Source organism: Anolis sagrei, chromosome 1 (assembly GCF_037176765.1).
Source record: "Anolis sagrei isolate rAnoSag1 chromosome 1, rAnoSag1.mat, whole genome shotgun sequence".
NCBI lineage: Eukaryota > Metazoa > Chordata > Lepidosauria > Squamata > Dactyloidae > Anolis > Anolis sagrei.
The window spans coordinates 23,391,795-23,411,105 of record NC_090021.1 but is presented as its reverse complement, the minus strand read 5'-3'; the positions used below and the strand labels follow the sequence as shown (position 1 = coordinate 23,411,105).

General features: G+C 42.6%; 1 protein-coding gene across 1 annotated transcript in view; it reads left to right on the top strand.

The window, feature by feature from the left end:
* Nucleotides 1-2,258: 2,258 nt before the first annotated feature.
* MAL (mal, T cell differentiation protein) overlaps nucleotides 2,259-19,311 on the top strand; it is a 44,687-nt gene continuing 27,634 nt past the window's right edge. Inside the window, exon 1 of the mRNA XM_060755100.2 lies at nucleotides 2,259-2,529. Coding sequence (XP_060611083.1) covers nucleotides 2,443-2,529 — 87 coding nt within the window. The 5' untranslated portion in view covers nucleotides 2,259-2,442. The remainder of the gene's footprint in view (nucleotides 2,530-19,311) is intronic.

Here is a 19,311-nt window from a genome sequence, read left to right as displayed (position 1 = left end):
ATCATAGAATCATAGAATCATAGAGCTGGAAGAGACCTCATGGGCCATCCAGTCCAACCCCTGCAAAGAAGCAGGAAAATTGCATTCAAAGCACCCCCGACAGATGGCCATGCAGCCTCTGTTTAAAAGCCTCCAAAGAAGGAGCCTCCACTACACTCCGGGGCAGAGAGTTCCATTGCTGAACAGCTCTAACAGTCAGGAAGTTCTTTCTCATGTTCAGATGGAATCTCCTTTCTTGTTGTTTGAAACCAATGTTGTGCATCTTAGTCTCAGGGGCAGCAGAAAACAAGCTTGCTCCCTCCTCCCTATGACTTCCTCTCACATATTTATACATGGCTATCATGTCTCTTCTCAGCCTTCTATTCTTTAGGCTAAACATGCCCAGCTCTTTAAGCTGCTCCTCATAAGGCTTGTTCTCCAGACCCTTGATATTTTAAGTTGCCGTCCTCTGGACACATTCCAGTTTGTCAACATCTCCCTTCAATCGTGGTGCCCAGACTTGGACACAATATTCCAGGTGTGGTCTAACTAAGGCAGAATAGAGGGTAGCATGACTTCCCTGGATCTAGACACTATACTCCTATTGATGCAGACCAAAATCCTGTTGGCCTTTTTTTTGCCACATCACATTGTTGGCTCATGTTTAACTTGTTGTCCACGAGGACTCCAAGTTCTTTTTCACATGTACTTGAGTTTGACACATGTGAATTGAAGTGTATTGAACTAGCTGGCGTAAGATCACTGAGCTAACCAGTGTTATCAAGTTGACCATCAACTTCTCTGGACTGGCCACGTTGTCCAAATTCCTGATCATCGTCTCCCAAAGCAGTTACTATACTCCCAATTCAAGAATGGAAAATGGAATGTTGGCGGACAGGAAAAGGGATTTAAAGATGGGCTTAGAGCTTATCTTAAAAACTATGGCATAGATACCGAGAAATGGGGAGCCCTGGTTGTTGAGCATTCTAACTGGCGTCAGTTGTGACCAACAGTTCTGTGAAATTTGTAGAGGTACGAATCAGGGTGAAAGGCAGAAAAGTGTCAAGAGGAAGGGGTGTCAAGCCAGCCCTTGTTGGGACCACCTTCCATCTGGAAACTGATGTCCTCACTGAGAAGAACTTGCAGATCAAGAATAGGTCTCTACAGTCTCCTATGGACCCAACATCAAGACCCTACACTTGGAAGGCAGACATGAGTGATCACCAATGATGATGATGATGATGATGACCCCATTTAGGGTCTGTTTCACAATAAAATCTTAGATTTAGAACAGTTCAGTCTGAATTAAAACATACTGGGATTTTAACAGCAACACAAACAATAAGAAAAATATTGTCGAAGGCTTTCATGGCTGGAATCACTGGGTTGCTGTAGTTTTTTTGGGTTATATGGCCATGTTCTAGAAGCATTCTCTCCTGACGTTTCATCCGCATCGATGGCAAGCATCCTCAGAGGTTGTGAGGTCACAACCTCTGAGGATGCTTGCCATAGATGCAGAAGAAATGTCAAGAAACTCAAGAAGTCAAGGAGATGTGGGTGAAACCTCAGCGGTGAGGTCAGGCTTTGAAACTGCAAAACCATTGAATGCTAATCATGGAATGCTAATCAAAGCCTGGCCTCACCTCAGACCTCAACAACCTCTGAGGATGCTTGCCGTAGATGTAGGAGAAATGTCAAGAAACTCAAGAAGCCAAGGAGATGTGGGTGAAACCTCAGAGGTGAGGCCAGGCTTTGAAGCTGCAAAGCCATTGAATGCTAATCATTGAATGCTAATCAAAGCTTGGCCTCACCTCAGACCTCAACAACCTCTGAGGATGCTTGCCATAGATGCAGGCAAAATGTCAGGAGAAAATGCTTTTAGAACATGGCCATATAGCCCGAAAAACCTACAACAACCCAAGAAAAATATTATTTATTATATATTCACTGTACTTATAAGCCCTTCTCATCCCCGATAGGGCTATAACCAGTTATAGACTAGCTATATTAGAGCATGATTTTTCATTGCCTAATATCCCATATCTGTTCATCAGTCTTAAAAGTTTCATGGGATTGTGTCATTTTTACTATAACGGATGAACACAGCCATCCCTTGGAATTTGGGCTTTAAATCACATTTGTTACACCTGACCTATACATAGGATCACAAGGTGTTTGCAACAAAGTGAGATCATGAAAACAAAATTGGGAGAATGCAAAGTTGCTTCAGTTCAGAACAGTCCCTTTCTTCGTTGGAGGGCAGACAAACATAAAGGACAGGTACCTCCACTGTTGGCCACACCTATGCTCAATTCCTTCCCTTGAGGGCGGGTAAGATTAACATAGCAGAACAGTTAAGAACTCACTAGCCTCAGAGGAGGGAAGGAAGAAAGACTCTACCTGTACAGATTGAGGACTTGTGTTTCTCTTGCGTGTGGTGGTTTTTGGAAAGTAACCGGAAAGATGTCTTCAACAACAGCCGGGGCTTCATTACCAAGTGGCATCAAGGTTCTGGCCTCTTTTCCAGATGCTCTTGCCATCGTCGAATTTGTAAGTCTGACTTGTCTTTCTCTGTCTACTTATTCTGGAGAAGGTTCCAGTGCTTCCTAAGTGGCTTATGCCTTGGTTAAGTGGGAATTCCAGCCTGGGTTTCTCAGGGACTTTGGATTTTTTCTTCTTAGATAATGGTTTTTGTTGTGCAATTGCCTGGTGTTGTTCATGGAATTTTACTGGGAGACCAGTCAATGTCATCTTCAATGTGTAATCCATCCCCATGTTTTTCTACCAGTGCTATAGTCAAGGATGAAGAATTACAGCAGTTTTCTTATGCTTTGCAAAACTGGAAGAGTTTCTGTGCAACTATCATCACACCTTGAAACTTTGGAAAAACTGGTTTGGGCAAAAAGCCTGTCTTTTCCTTTACTGTTTAGAATTTCTTTTATGGGAAGAAATCACTTTACCCCATTGCCTGCACAAAATATTGGTGGGTTTTTTGAGTTGCTGTGAGTTTTCCGGACTGTATGGCCATGTTCCAGAAGCATTCTCTCCTGATGTTTCACCCACATCTATGGCAAGTATCCTCAGAGATTGTAAAGTCTATTGTAAATTAGGAAAGTGGGTATGTATATCTGTGAAATAATGGCCAGGGTGGGAGAAAGAACTCTTGTCTCTTCAAAGCAAGAGTGAATGTTGCAATTGGCCACTTTGATTAGCATTCAATGTCCTTGCAGCTTCAAAGCCTGGCCTCACCTCTGAGGATGCCTGCTATAGATGCCATATATGCTTCAAACAGACAAGAGTTCTTTCTCTCACCCTGGACCTTCCATAGATATGTAAACCCCACTTGCCTAGTTTTCAACAAACCTCACAACCTCTGAGGATGCCTGGCATTGATGTGGGAGAAACATCAGGAGAGAATGCTTCTGGAACGTGGCCATACACCCTAGAAAACTTATAGCAACCCAATGATTCTGGCTATGAAAACCTTCAAAAACACATTGCTTTTTAAATCAGAAAACATAGAAAACTCCTTTTCTGTGAAGAATATTTTTATAAACACATTTTCTTGAACAAAGGTTGAAATAAAAAGAATATTGTAGTTGTATTGTCAAAGGCTTTCATGGCTGGAATCACTAGGTTCTTGTGGGTTTTTTCGGGCTATATGGCCATGTTCTAGAGGCATTGCCTCTAGAACATGGCCATATAGCCCGAAAAAACACACAAGAACCTAATATTGTAGTTGTTCTCTCTCCCCCCCCCCCTCCGGTTTGGTTTCTTGAGTGTAGAGATATCCTTTTTGAACTGGGAATTCAAGTATTAATAAGTACAGCATGAGTCTACAAAGATAAGGGGGTCACACTGTATTCTTTACCTCCCTGCCTCAGAGCTTGGGGGAAAAATCAACTACAACTTCCAGCATCTTCAAATCATCATGGCCAGAAATGCTCTCTGTAAGGATTTCTCTCCTCGATAACAACACATGAAGCTGATTAACTTCCTTACTTGCCTCTCTTGGATACTGATGGGATTTGGGGTATTTAAATTCTGCTTCTGTTTTTTTTGTCGACCAAATTTTAATGCACAGAGCAAATTTAGTTGGTTGAACCTCAAGGCTATACTCTCCTGTTGTTAATTTATGTGTGGAGCAGCCTTACTTTGTGCAGGTGTGTGTGTAGCATTCAAGCAGCTAATTACTTGGCTGAATTGGTGGCCTATAGAGTACAGAAGCACATTTTCAAGGGCTACTGGGCATGCAGCGCACTGGAAAAGCATGGCTCATTGCTCTTGGATAGGGAGAGATGGCAGGAATTTGACTGCTTGAATGTATAGAGAAACTTCCAACTAAGGTGAAAACCCACTGCAATTTTAGCACTGGTAAGTGCTAAATAGATTGATACACTCCTTTACAACAAGCTAAAAGATTATGCTTTCCATCACTTCATTTCCATCCTGGAAAATTATTTCTTACACTTCTATCTAGTCCATGCTTCCAGCAGCTCAGAGCAAGGCATGGTCATAACTTTTTTCTCGCACATATCTTCACAACAACCACCTGAAATAGTTTAGATTGAGGGAAGGTATGTGACTGGTCCCAGGGAATGCTTTGGACCTCAGTTTCCAAAAGTCTGTCCATTGCAGTAGAATATTAGAGATCTGGTTCATAATATAAGCAGCTGGCAAAAAGGCAGATATTCAATAGGTAATGTTTCAACAGTATATATCTGGAATGGTTGCAATACTAACCAGGGATGACCCTCCTTAGCCTCCAATAGGATTTGGTGCCTTTAAGGCAGGCATGGGCAAACCCAGGCCCGGGGGCCAGATGCGTCCTCTTGGGTTCTTTTCTCAGGCCCTCTCTCACTCACCATCCTATCCTTCCTTCCATCTCCCTTTCCTTCCTCTTTTCCTTCCACCCTTTCATCCTTCCTTTCCTCTTTCCTCCCTCCTTCCCCCTCTTTCTTTCTCCTCCCTTCTTCCTCCCTTCCCTTCCCCTTTGTCTTTCCTTCCTTCTCTCCCTCCATTCCCTTCCTCCTTCCTTCCTTCCTTCCTTCCTTCCTTCCTTCCTTCCTTCCTTCCTTCCTTGCTTCTCTTCCTCCCTTCCATCCTTCTCTCCCTCCCTCCCTTCCATCCTTCTCTTTTTTCCTTACTCCTTTCCTGTTGGAGATGTTTAGCTGGGAGAGGAGATGGTTGAGAGGGAACATGAGAACCATGTTTCAGGATTTAAAAGGACCAGGGCACAAGGGAGCAATGGTTTCAAATGGAAGGGGAAAAGATTCTACTGAAAGGATTAGGAAGAACTTCCTGAGAGTAAGAGGTGTTGGAGAGTGTCATAGGCTGCCTGGGAGTGTGGTGGAGTCTCCTTCTCTGCAGGCTTTTCTGTAAAGGCTGTCTATCCGGTGTGCTTTGATTGTGCCTTCTTGCATGGCAGGGGGTTGGACTCGATGGCACCTGGGGATCTCCAGGATTCTAGGATTCTATATCAGGAGTAGGCAATACGGGGTCTCTAATGGATACAGTTTTTCTCTCAAGTCCACCATCTCAGCCTGACCAAGGCCAATGCTTTTCCAAACGTTTCCTGTCTTTCCTTCATTTTATGTCTCTGAAAGAGAAGAGAAAGGAGAGGAAAGGGCAGGGAGGAGGGCTTGGGGAGAACCCCCTCCCTTCCAGCCTGCCCATCCTGCACTGGCCCGCCATGTGGCCCACAAGTTAGAAAGTTTTCCCATGCCCACTTTAGGGTATCTAGGCCCTCAACCTGCAAGTATAGGCAGGAGGATGGTAATTTTTTTTTTCTATACAATATTATTGAAATATCCTTCAATAGGAAGACTTTTACAAGAACAACGTGTACTTTAAAAGTGCCTTCCCTGTGTTCAACAGAGATTATGCCCAATCAAGTTTTAATAGGGCAGATTGCAGGTAGTATTGCTCCCGGGAAGGCTTAATAACAATACGCTGTTGTAGTATTTTTAGTGGTTGTTCTTTTAGTAAATTTATGACGACTGATTCCTGAGGATGCTTAGTAACATAGGTGTCTTAGTGGTGATTTTGCCTGACATTTTGCCAGGATTCAGCTGCCCTTTGTCTAGTTTTTGAGGGACGTAAAGAAGGCTTTGGATTTAAGTCAAAGCCAGGGTCAAAAGATATAGTTTCTGACAAAAAAAGTTGCTGGGAGTTCCAATTCTGAGACTTCCAAATCACAGTTTATGACTCAAGCCATGCCAGTTACACCAGCTGTGTTTACCCATTTCCTCCAACCAGGGAGTCCCCTGCAGCTGACTTGAGCCTTTTTGGTTATTTCAACAACAGCCTAAAGTTTGGGGAAATTCCAAAACATTTGTTAGTGTTGCTAAGGCTTGGGGTGAGCCTTTACAGTGGCCAATTCATCCTGCCATCCCTGTGAACCAATCTATGCTTTTAACAGTTAGATAACATATAGAAGGAAATAACTTTTTGTGTTGCCTATGATACTGGGTGAACTCCACCTGGTCTGAATTGCTTTTTCTTTTTGGTGTGCATTACACAATTGACAAACACGTGAAGGTTTTATCATTTTATGAACAAAATACAAAAGAAATACCCCTAATCCCCAGACATGCTTTTAAGGCAGGGATTTTTTTTGTGTCAGAAGCGACTTGAGAAACTGACCAGGGACTACTTTCCAACATTAGTATCAAAAGGGTTACAAATCAGTTTGGTCAACTTTTGGTCAACTTTCGATTCAGTTTGGTCATTTGGGATGCTGATTCAGAAAATTGCATTGGATAGACCACATCAGCTCTAGTTTCTGATACAGAACATATGCCATCCAGTAGTCGCCATAAGCTTGCCCACAGAAAACCATATTTAAAATCTAGAGCTGACATGATCTATCCAAGGGGTCGGGGCTGGTCAGCGACAGGAAAGAAGTGGCAGGTGACGTGAAAGGAGTAGAAATAAAATAAAATAAAAAATAAAGAGGAAGGAGGCTCACAGACCAAATTTTCATCCTTGCAGCCCACTGTTGGTTTGTGGCCCACAGGTTAAGAACCACTGCTTTAGAGGATGACAGTTCCCAAAATCCCCCACCCCAAGTTATTTCTTCCAAGCTTTCATTTAAACCATCTGACAAATTTGGCAAACTATTGTAAGCCCAATTAAGTTGAGAGCCATAGAGGTGTCAATAGGAAAACTATCCCTGTTTGTTTACTTTCCAAGCATGATTGGCTCCCCAATGGTCAATTAGTTCTTTGGTGAGCTGTTGGATGCCCAATAATTTCAGGATAATGAATCTCTTTCACGTAGCAGCATGCTTGTTCTGGAAAAGAAGTAGAGCAAGAGATAAGAACTATCTTCACACTCCCTCTTAAGTAGCAGCCCACTTGAGCTGGAAAAAAGGTAGAGCAGGAGCTCTCCAGATATTATTGAACTGCAATTCCTAAGCTAAGATGGCTAAAGGTACTGGAAATTGTAATGCAGTGACAATGGGAGGGCTACATGACTCATGCCCTTCAGATATAGTTATATCTGTATGCTTTTCTCTACTAAAGGCAAGCTTGCTGGAAAGAGGGTGAAATTAAAACTTCTCTCCAGTATTCTGAATGGGGATGATGGGAGTAGTAGTCCAGAAGTCTCCAAAAGAAGACTACGAAAGACTTTGGGTGGCTATTCCATCTTTTTCTTCCTCTGCGAGTCCACATAAGCAAGCTTGCTTCCAAATGAGGCCTTCACTCACCATCACAGTGCCTCAGTTTTATGGGAAATTCAGACAGCATCTTCATTATGTAATCTTGCCATGGTTTCTCTTTTGTCACTTTTATTACCAGGATTAATAAGTGGAGATTAAATAGTTGCACAGTGCCTTTCAACTGTGAGCAATAGGATTGTTCTGTTTGGGGGGGGGGGGGGAATGGAAGGAGTCAGAGAAACACAAAGGAATGCTACAACTTTAGAAGGAGGATATCTGAAGCCTTAATACAAATTGATGAAGATGACAAGAGGATACTTGCAATTCTCAGCCAGAGCGAAATGGTGCCTCATTAAACTACAAGATTCCATGGGATGCAGGAATGAATCAAAGCATACCCTACATTTCACATGCAAAATCTGGCATCTGTGTGACCAAGAAACAACAGAATGTGGTCAAGAAGTTATTAATGAGGAAGAACACATAAACCAGGAATGGCTGTAGCAGTTTGCTTTTGCCTCAACAAGATTCTGCCACTCCCTTTTTTTCGCCCTTAGTAGTTAATTGAACGCAAACTACTTTTGCGCTTTCAAATCAGTTTGCAGGATCTAAGGTAAGCAGAGAAAAAAGGGGGGAATCATAGAATCAAAGAGTTGGAAGAGACCTCATGGGCCATCCAGTCCAACCCCCTGCCAAGAACCAGGAATATTGCATTCAAAGCACCCCTGACAGATGGCCATCCAGCCTCTGCTTAAAAGCCTCCAAAGAAGGAGCCTCCACCACACTCCGGGGCAGAGAGTTCCACTGCTGAATGGCTCTCACAGTCAGGAAGTTCTTCCTTGTGTTCAGATGGAATCTCCTCTCTTGTAGTTTGAAGCCATTGTTCCGCGTCCTAGTCTCCAAGGAAGCAGAAAACAAGCTTGCTCCCTCCTCCCTGTGGCTTCCTCTCACATATTTATACATGGCTATCATATCTCCTCTCAGCCTTCTGGCATGAAGCAAAAAGAAATAGGATATTTTATAAAGTAACTGAAAGGTGCAATGGCAACAGATTACTAGGAACTGTACCTGTCAAATTAAGGCAGTGAAAGGTTATGTCATAGCACTACAGGTGTGAAAAGTTCTTTGGAGTATTGTCCTCCAAATAAACATCAGTGTAAATGTGTTCTTGTTGCAGCTGCTTTGTGACCATGTTGCAAGATGGAAAGCGGACATAAAAGTTGTGACATATTTCTGGATGCAAAAGCAAGCCAGTTACCATCTGGACAATCTCGTAAATCTATTTTAGCAGCAGTAAAAGTGGTTTTATGGCACAAAACTCCCTCAAAATCCACAGAGAGAGGAAAATAAAGTGAAACACGAACTATCGGTTTTATATATATGACCTTTTGAGTGTGATAAACCTTTTCTGAGAAAAGGGGGGAAAGTCCCTTAATAAGACTTAAAGCATGGAGAATTTGTGTCTTTGGGTATCTGTAGTCCATCATGCCTATTTAATATGCATGGATTAGCATTTTAAAATGGAAAGCAATAAATCACACCTCCAACTTTACTAGATTGTGGCCACAGGATCTTCTTTCCATCTCACTATCCTCACACAGACACCTCTTTGCTGGGGACACAGGAAGGTCCTTCTTAGGACCCTTCCACACAACTGAATGCTTTGAACTGGAATATATGGCAGTGTTGACTCAGATAACCCAGTTCAAAGCAGATATTGTGGGATTTTCTGCCTTGATATTCTGGGTTATATGGCTGTGTGGAAGGGCCCTTGGAGATTGCTCCAAAACGCTAGAATTTATTCCTTAGAGCAAACTGTGCTCCTCCTTCCTCAAACTGGGCTAGTCCAGGTGTTTTGGACTTTAGTTCCCAGAAATTCCAGCCAGCTTACCAGCTGTTAGGAATTGTGGGAGCTGAAGTCCAAAACATCTGGAGGAGCACAGTTTGAAAAACTGTGCCTTAGAGAAAATGCCTGTCATAGACTCTGTTGGTGTCAGGAGTGAGCTATTCAGGTATGAGGCCAGACACTCATTTTGTACGACAGCTGTTTGTTTGGTAAATAACTCAAGGGTGGGAAAATTGCCATGCATTATCTGTGGCATAGAAAGCTATGGTTTATAGGCATTATGAAAAAAATTGTCTCATACTTTTTTGGGATAAACCAGAAGCAAAACCTTTTTTAAAAACTGCTATCCTTTAGTTCAATATGGCTGTGATGAAAACATAGGCATTACAGTTCCCAATGAATGCAGGGGAGAATGATTTACGTAACTGTGATCTGAAAGGATGGATTAGTTTGGATCGTCTGTGTTCTTCATTATAAACTCTATTATTACAATTTAATAGAGATGAAAGTAGGATGTTGAAAAAATGCTTCTCCTTCCTTCCTTCCTTCCTTCCTTCCTTCCTTCTTTCCTTTGTTCTCTCCCCCCACCCCCTTTCCTCTTATATTAATTTCTCATCAAGGGAAAGGAAACAGGGAGGAGTTTTATTGTTATTCTTGTTTGCTGTAATAATTAATAATACATAAATTCAGCATTTTAAAACAGATGCCTAATAATGATAACAATGCTTTCTAGGATATTGGGTTATTAGAGTTCTTAATTCATTCTAGAACACATAATGTGATTTTTGGAACACAAAAAAGGGACATTTAATTCTTTGATAGGCATATCTAGAGGGGAGCAGTTTACTCACTCATTCATGATAGTCAGCATGAACTTTAAAACCTGTTTTGGATATCGGCATCAGGACCTCTTCACATGGGTATTTTTTTTTTGTCCCGTTCTTCTTTTTGTTGACAGGGCTCGTCAAGCGTCATCAGATGACAGTGGCTTGGCCCCATTCAACATTCCTCCCAAAGTAGAGATGAAGTGTTGCAAGATGCTTCCTCCTCTACAATGGAGAGGAAAGTGTTTTTGGGTAGTTCTGACAGAGTTACCTGCACTTTCATCTCCTTTTCCCCATATGACAGGGGAAAGGGCGATGGGGCAACACACGTTGCTGCCCTTTCACCCATCTGATGGGGACAAGGAGAGGGCACCAACACACCTTGTGTCATCCCCACCATATGATGGGGAAGGAGGGCACGTAGGGTGTCATAAGGCTCTCCACTTGCCTTCCGTTTCACCAGTGACTGCTGGTGAAATGGCACGGCCCCAGAGGCCATGTGAAAAAGTCCCTAATTTTCTTTCTTCTTATATCTAGAATATTTGGCCACACTTAAAAAAAATACTTTTTTTCTGGATATCAACTGGATTTATAGTTTCTGGATTAAAACTCACAAGTAATTCAAGGAGATGTGGTCCCCAAATGAGTAATCCTAAGAGATATAGCCCCAAAAACATAATGACCAGTGTTCTTTATCAGCAACTTTCAGGTAATGTTTTATTTGAAAACCTGTCAAAAGAATACAAAATTGGCAAAATTACAAAATTCTAGGTCCTCCAGTCCACAGAGGTGAACTGAATTCCCTAGAATTCCCTGAAAAGATATTCTTTGAAGTAAAAAAGATTTTTATACTTTCGATAGGGTCCAGTTTATTTCATACCATAGGACTGCATTAGATGGATATGGTCTCTCTAGAAATCTCCAGGTCTTCCACCATAACACTGTGGAGAAATGTTTTCTAGGAACCTCATAACACTAGAGAATGAATCCTGCAGAATTCTGGGGGTTGTAGTTTAGGAAGGACCCTTTAACTCCTTTATTCTCTAGTGTGATGAAGTAGTAGGAATCTCTAGGGACATCATCAGACAGGCAGGGGGAAAGTAGGGAAAAGTGAGGGAAAGCAGAGGGATCCGCCATCCTTTGTTCCCTACTGCCTTTCCAAGTCTTCTGGGATGGCTTCCCATCCCTTGTAGTTTTTGCAATTTGGAATCAAGTAGAACAACTTTCCGTGTTCAGGTTCTGGCAACATGGATTCCAACCAGAAGTGGCTGTGCATTATGGGATGGCTTCTGTGGGATGCCATTTTGCCAACACCTGAAAACAGAGAGAAGACACAGAGAAGAGTGCATCTGGTAAGGATCGAAGTCATCAGCACAACTCTAAGAACAACTTATACCACAGAATCATGGTGGAAGACCTGGAGATTTCTAGAGAGACCATATCCATCAAATTCATGCAAGATCAAATCCAGAAATGTTAAACCCATAAAAGGGGAAGCCGACTGTGTTATGAAAAGTAAATCAGTAGGGTGGCAGACAGGCCCGTAGCCAGGATTTCGTTTCGGGGGGGGGGGGGGGGGCTGAATTTTTTTCAGGGGGGGTTTCGGGGGGGGGGGCTGAGTTTCGGGGGGGGGGCTGAGTCTGAGTGAAAGAGGGTCTACCCTAGCAAACCTTTTGTATCATTACCCCAATACCCCCATGCATATGGGATATATTGAGTATGGTGATCAGATCATGATATGAATAAACATAACAGTTTAAATAATGCACCATTAAGGCCTTTTCGCGAACCACCATGAAAATTTCGGGGGGGGGGGGGCTGAAGCCCCCCGAGGCCCCCCCCCCCCCCGGCTACATGCCTGGTGGCAGACAATGTGAGACTGCTGTTGGAATGATAAAGATTTAACAAACCCATCCCCACAAGTGGTCATCTTTACTTCGGATATGGATGGACAGTTTAATTTTTGCTTCAAAGAAGAGGTCCAATCTGGGTTTCTTCAAGGAGTAACATGTGCCCCCCTCCCCCAATAAAATAAAATAAAATAAAGCTGTATTTAGTAGCAGAGTCTGACAATTGATAGTGATGCTTTGATTCTGGGTGAAAATATTAGCTCTGTACTCTATTGTTGCATTTTTTTTAAAAAAAATAAAAATTAGCAGACACCTTGGAAACTGGATTGCAGATAAAAGAAGCTATTAGCTAGGGAACGGGGTGAAATTGGCTGTGTTCTCATTTGAATATTAACCAACCTATTTCACAATTCCTGAATTAATAATGTGGATGGAAACACACAATTACCTTTCAAATTTTGTAATGCAGTTCTCTGATTAAAGAAAATATGTATGCCAGGTGAATTTGCATACACAATGCGCCCCTTATGAAGAAAAAAGCAAAACGTAGAGGTGAAAATACATATATGAGGGGAAATTATGTACAAACATGTACACAAATTTTTTTTGCTCAATTAAAACTGCATATAAATATTGGTATCTGCTTTAAAATTATCCACATAATGATACTGAAATGGAACAAAAAGAAATTGGGCTTTAAAATACAATGCAAACATTATAGAAAAGGTAACAAATGAATCTATTGGTTTCTACTATAGCTTGAACTAACTGGAAAGATGCCTATTTTTGTTAAAGAGGGTTGGTTTTGACCTAATTTAGCATATGGTGAGACATAGCTTGGCACAATGGGTTAAACCCTTGTGCCAGCAGGACTATTGACCGAAAAGTTGACAGTTCAAATCCGGGGAGTGGGGTGAGCTCCCATCTGTCAGCTCCAGTTTCCCATGCAGGAACATGAGAGAAGCTTCCCACAGGTTAGTAAAACATCTGGGTGTCACCTGGGCAACATTATTGCAGACTGTCAATTCTCTTACATCAGAAACAACTTGCCTCAAAACATCAAAACATCCGGGGATCCCCTTGGCAACATCCCTACAGAAAGCCAATTCTCTCACACCAGAAGCGACTTGCAGTTTCTCAAGTTGCTCCTGACACACACACACACACAACTTTTTCAAGGCCATATCGACCAACTTGCATTGCCATTCCATTTCCCCCAAATGCTGATGTTCACTGGGTAAATTTACAGCAAATGGAAATGGAAACATCTCGGTGACACGCATTCTAGAGAGGCCAACCTTAAAGTAGCAGCAAAGAGAAGGAGACCAAACTGTGTGCTTGTTGCAAAAGTCAAAAGATTCCAGCACACCCAGTCTATTTTTCCTCTGTTAAACAAACAGATAATGCATAGGAGAGCTGTTGTGGAGATAGCAAGAACTAAAGCTGGCACAGGTGGTGCCCACCCAGTGAAAGATTAGGGAACGGGGGCAGAGTTTGACTGCTTAAAATCAACTTTCCACCCAGTCAGGACAATAGCAGAAAATCTGATAAGGAGCAAAGATTTAGCCAAGGGGTGGTGGCAAGATCAGTGTGCAAAGAGGGATAGAAAGCACTGGGGAGGGAAAGAGGGGAAGGATTAATGGTCCATTCGATTTTATGTGGTATGCAGCAGGCAGGAGCCAGAAACCTGTTAAACCAGGCGGTCTGCTAAGGAACAGAAGACTCCTGCACCCTTGTGCAGTTTGTTATGGGGGGGGGGGGATAGAAAGGAAGGAATGTAAAGAGACAAAACAATGCAGGCATTGTTGGGAGTATCTGAAGCATTGTCTTCTGGCGATTGGGGAGGAGATGCTGTAGCTTTACAGAGGTATAACAGATGAAAACCAAACAAGTTTAAAATGTGGTCCCCATGGTATAAGTTATTAATAGGGAACAACATATAAGTTAAGCAGCAGTTTGCTTTATTATTATTATTATTATTTATTTATTTATTTATTTATTTATTAACTTTATTTGTATCCCGCTACCATCTCCCCAAGGGACTCGGTGTGGCTTACATGAGGCCGACCCCAAACACAACAATACAAGCAATAAAACATCAATACAGCAAATTTAAAAACATAGACAATAAAATACACAACATTATCAAAAAAGAACACAAAATTAAAACAGTGGGAAGGCCAAATGTAGAGTTAAAATTGGAAATAATGCTGGGGCATGAATGCAAGGTGATACTGGTGTTTGTGGAGGGCATACAAACAGACTCAGGGAAATGTAAAGTGCTTTGGAGGACAAAGTGCTATGGGATCATTATTCCAGGAAGGCACATTGGAACAGCCACGTCTTCAAGCTCCTCCTGAAGACTGCTAGAGTTGGAGACTGTCTGATATCTTTAGGGAGTGAGTTCCAGAGTCGAGGTGCCACCACTGAAAAGGCCCTCTCCCTCGTCCCCACCAAACGCGCCTGCAATGCTGGCGGGATCAACAGCAGGGCCTCCCCAGAAGATTGAAGGGTTCATATGCAGAGATACGATCGCGTAGGTAGGCGGGTCCCAAACCGTTCAGGGCTTTGTAGGTGAGAACCTGAACCTTGAATTGGGTCCAGTAGATGAATGGCAGCCAGTGGAGCTCCTTGAACAGGAGGGTTGACCGCTCTCTGTAAGGAGCCCCAGTTAACAACCTGGCTGCCGCCCGTTGGATCATCTGAAATTTCCGGGCCGTTTTCAAGGGCAGCTCCACGTAGAGCGCATTGCAGTAATCCAATCTAGAGGTGACTAAGGCGTGGACCACCTTAGCCAGATCCGCCTTCCCAAGGTATGGTCGCAGTTGGTGCACGAGTCTTAATTGTGCAAAGGCCCTCCCGGCCACCACCGACGCCTGAGCCTCAAACGTAAGTGAAGAATCCAGGAGGACCCCCAAACTGCGGACCTGTGACTTCAGGGGGAGTGTAACCCCATCCAGCACAGGTTGCCACCCAATACCCCGGTCTGGTTTACGATCGACCAGGAGGACCTCTATCTTGCTGGGATTAATCTTCAGCTTGTTCGTCCTCATCCAGACAGCCACAGCGGTCAGGCACTCATCTAGCACTCGAGGGGCTTCCTTGAGTTTGGCTTTTGCCTGAGACTACAGTAAAAGGCAAAATTCTCCTCCTCAGCTCTCTCTTGCTGAGTTAATATGGTTCAAACTCAGCAAATGAAGCAAGTCAAAGAAGAAGGGGGGAACTGATCCATTTTAAAAGCATCTTTTTAAAATCCAAGGGCAATTCCAGACAGCACTAAATTACGTGCTTTAATCAGGGGCAAACAAACAAACAAACAAACAAACAAAACTCTGGGACCTGAGAAGATGTCCAGATATAGATCTGTTGGTGCCGGGATTTCTGCCTCCATCATCCACCCTTGCTGCTTTGTTGTGGGATTTTGCAGCCTCCAAAATGGCTGCTGTGAGACTTCTACCGGAAATTTTGGCTTTTAAAAAAAACAGAACAACTTAAGATGCGAAGATGCAACTCATTGTATAAGTTCCGTTCCTGAGTTATATAAGCTGCAGGGTCATCTGTGCAGACAGGGTTTTGTTCCTGGGTTATATATGTCTGTTCATGATTGCACTTATTGTGAAAAGATGTACAACGTTGACTAGGGGGCCGCAACTTTGTCCTGGCCAGAGAAAAATGTGCCCTCCACATGTTTCATGATGTTACTGGCACACAAACAAAGTGTTCGTGTCCTACTCAACTGTCACCTTCTTTTTAGGAACTGACCAATCAGGAACAAACATCTAAGGGTGGTTCCACACACGCATTTGAGAAACCTGCTCCAAAGGCCATTTAAATCCACACAGGAAGGTGAAAAATTATTTATTTATTTAGAGCTTTTATAACCCGGTCTTCTTGACCTCCGAAGAGGGACTCAGGCTTTCCCTGTTGGCTGTTGGCTGTCCACTTGCCATCCCGAACATTTCTGGGGTAACATGTGGTCATTCAACCCCCCCCAACCCCCCCCCCCCCCAAATAAAAAAGGAAACTCGTCGTGAGCCATTTGGCTTCTCTCTCTGTCTGAAGGAACATACCAATGACTCCTGAAAACAGAGGGGGAGCCAGGAATGATTTGACTCCCCACTTCTTTTCCAGGCATCATTGGTATGTTTCTTCAGACAGAAGGAGAAGCCAAATGGCTTCCAGTGAGTTTCCTTTTTGTTTTGAGGGTTTTGGGGAGAGGGTTGGTGTTCTCGCGGATTTCTGGGATGATTTATTTTTCTCAAAAGTCCAGAACTCCTGAAGAAGCAGTCCAGACAACTGAAGTAGTGGGTTTGTCCCGCGTCTTCCAAGAAAGAGTGGAACAAACCCACTAACAAATAAATTCATGACAAACCAGGGTTTTCCTACTTTGTGGCAAATGAAATTGTTTTTCTGTGGTACGTCATCTGCACTTTAAAATGTGAGAGCTCCCACTTTAAGGGTCTGTCTAGATGCACCCTAAAACCCAGGAACAAACCCAGATAAACAACCCATGAATTCAAAGTGCAGGGACATACAGACATTCAAAGATGTGGATTTTCTGCTCAGAACCAGGATATTCCCGCACCTGAAAATCTCGCTTTTTTGCCGTTTGTAGCTATTGCTTCCACATTTACAGGGAATGGCATTTGGCCACTCTCCTGTTTGCTGGGGGAACTCCTGGGAGAAAGGTAACGTCTGGACAGGCCCCGAGAGGACAGAGGATCAATTAAGACTGTCCCTTCCTAATCAAGACAGTTGGAGGGTATGCTTGTATAGGCAGCCTTCCTTCCTTCCTTCCTTCCTTCCTTCCTTCCTTCCTTCCTTCCTTCCAGAAGTGCCAGCCCCCTTTCCTTTTTCTATAACCTATTCCTGTGCTGCATGAGCGTGTCAAAACATGCAATGCCCTTTCCAATATGCAAATGAATGTATGTACCACTAGGACAATGCTGGCAAACTCTGTGTGGGTATATGCCTTACAATAGTTTTCCACAGATAACCATCCCTGTTTATTAGCTGTCATATTATGTTATTAGCGATAAATTGCCAGCTCTTATTGTCAATTGTTTTAGTATTTTTCACTGGTGTGGATGAGGAAAGGGGTCTGTGGGGTTTTCTGCCTTGTGTGATAAAAGTATTTGACTGGTTGTGGATGACTTGACTTGAGGGAGTTGGGAGAGGCATCATTTGTGGTGTTGCCTGAGGCAACCAAGGGTCCAGCATCATGTTATTGAGAGTTATGCATGCTTCTGCAACTTTTTGGGTCATGGCAGATGGAGCAATCCAGCCATTCCATCCAATACCTTTCCCTCTCTAGGGTGTTCCACCCTGTGGCCATTCAGTGATTGAGGAAAGATGGATGGAGGGGGAGATGAAAGACAACCAAGCAGACAGCCAGATCCATACCTCCTGTGGAGAGGGGTTGGGATTTCCTCAGGGTCCCTTGAAGGTCTGGAAGGTTGCCACCATCTTCATGTAGGTGGCTGCATGAAAGGAATTGATTGTCCCTCATCTTCCTTTAATTCTTCCCCAGACAATAAATAGCTTTGGGGGAGGAAACCCAGCCAGAAAACAGGTAGGCTGAGTGTGCAGAGAAAGGGCATAGCTGTGCTTGGCAAAGTATTATGGTTCTTCAGTACAGCATAGAATCTCACCCAGTGTCTGCTCCCTCCTGGCTTTTAGAAAGAAATTAAAATCATGGTTTTGGGACCAGGCTTTCGGTCAGTAGATGTATGTAGTACTTTAGAGGGACATTGACTGGAACGGCAATATGGCTGATTGAGACTGTTTTACTGTTTTACTTGTTTTAATTATATTTTATGTTCAATTGTGGTTTTATTGTTGTAATTGTTATGTAGTGGCATCGAATCGGTGCCCATTGTAAGCCGTCTTGAGTCCCCCTTCGGGGGTAGAAATTCCAGAATAAATAAATAAATAATAACATTTATGCTTTCTAAGATGATCATGATTGACCTAGAGCAGTAGTAAAGTGGCCATCAGGTTGTTCATTATACAAGATTATTCAATCTGGTTTTGAAAAGATGAAATGTGGAGAAGCTCAAGAGGCTCTCTTTGAATAGGGAAATTAATGTAAATACAAAGAAGTCAATAATGGTCCGTATTGGGATAAAATGTACTTTACTTCACTTATATGCTTTGTCAGTATATGTGAAATTGTCTAAGTTGTCAATGACTTATTAGACTAATGAGAGGGATCTTGGGGTTGTGGTGAATACATTGAGAGATGAATCAATGAGGTGGGAGCATTAGTAGAGAAAACAGGAAATCATTAGGAAATGGCTTGAAAAGGAAACTACCAATTCCATTACACTTTAATGCGAATTAGTGGTGTGTATAGAGGTAGGATGTAACATCAGTTATCACTAGTAATTAGACCTGCCCAATATTATGTCTAAATGGGGAATTTCAGCTTGTGTAGTGGAACTGAAGCCACATGTACTGCCTTCAATGCATCCCATGTGCCAGTCATGTTCTCTGCATAACAGGAAAATTTAAAAATGACCTCTGTCCATATTTATGTGATTGCTCTTAGAAACTTCTTAGAAGTATCCTAAAAATATAGGAGTGACAGTCATTGGTGGTTGTGTATATCGCTTCTGACCATATTGTACAACCCCCAGCTCTTTATTGGAATGTCCTGAAGTGTTGCAGAAAAATTAATCTGAGTAGAAAAATACATTTTTGTTAATATCAAAACCTGTTTCCTGCACAAACAACTGGGTCCTGCACCTAAACCATTGTTTACCACATGGTAAACTCTTCCCTTATGTGCAGAAAAACATTTTTTGTGCAAAAAAGAGGTTTTTTAGGCAGAATAATTCCTCTGTAGCATTTTGAGATGTTTGAATATGACAAGATCTCTGTAAAAGAGTATTTGTTTTCTTCCTTAGTGGAAACTAAACAATTGTAATTATTCATCTTCACATGTGAGAACAAAATAGGGGTGTATATTTACATCCTTGCTTGAGAGTGATCTTTTCACTGAAGTAGAATGGTAAGAGAATTTGGGCATAAAAAGGATATTATGGTGCAAAAAGTATATAGTTACATTGTGGTATTTGTTTCTACAAGATGAAAAGATGGCCACTAATCTGGGTTAAAAGGAGAACAGAGGTATTCCTGGGGGATACA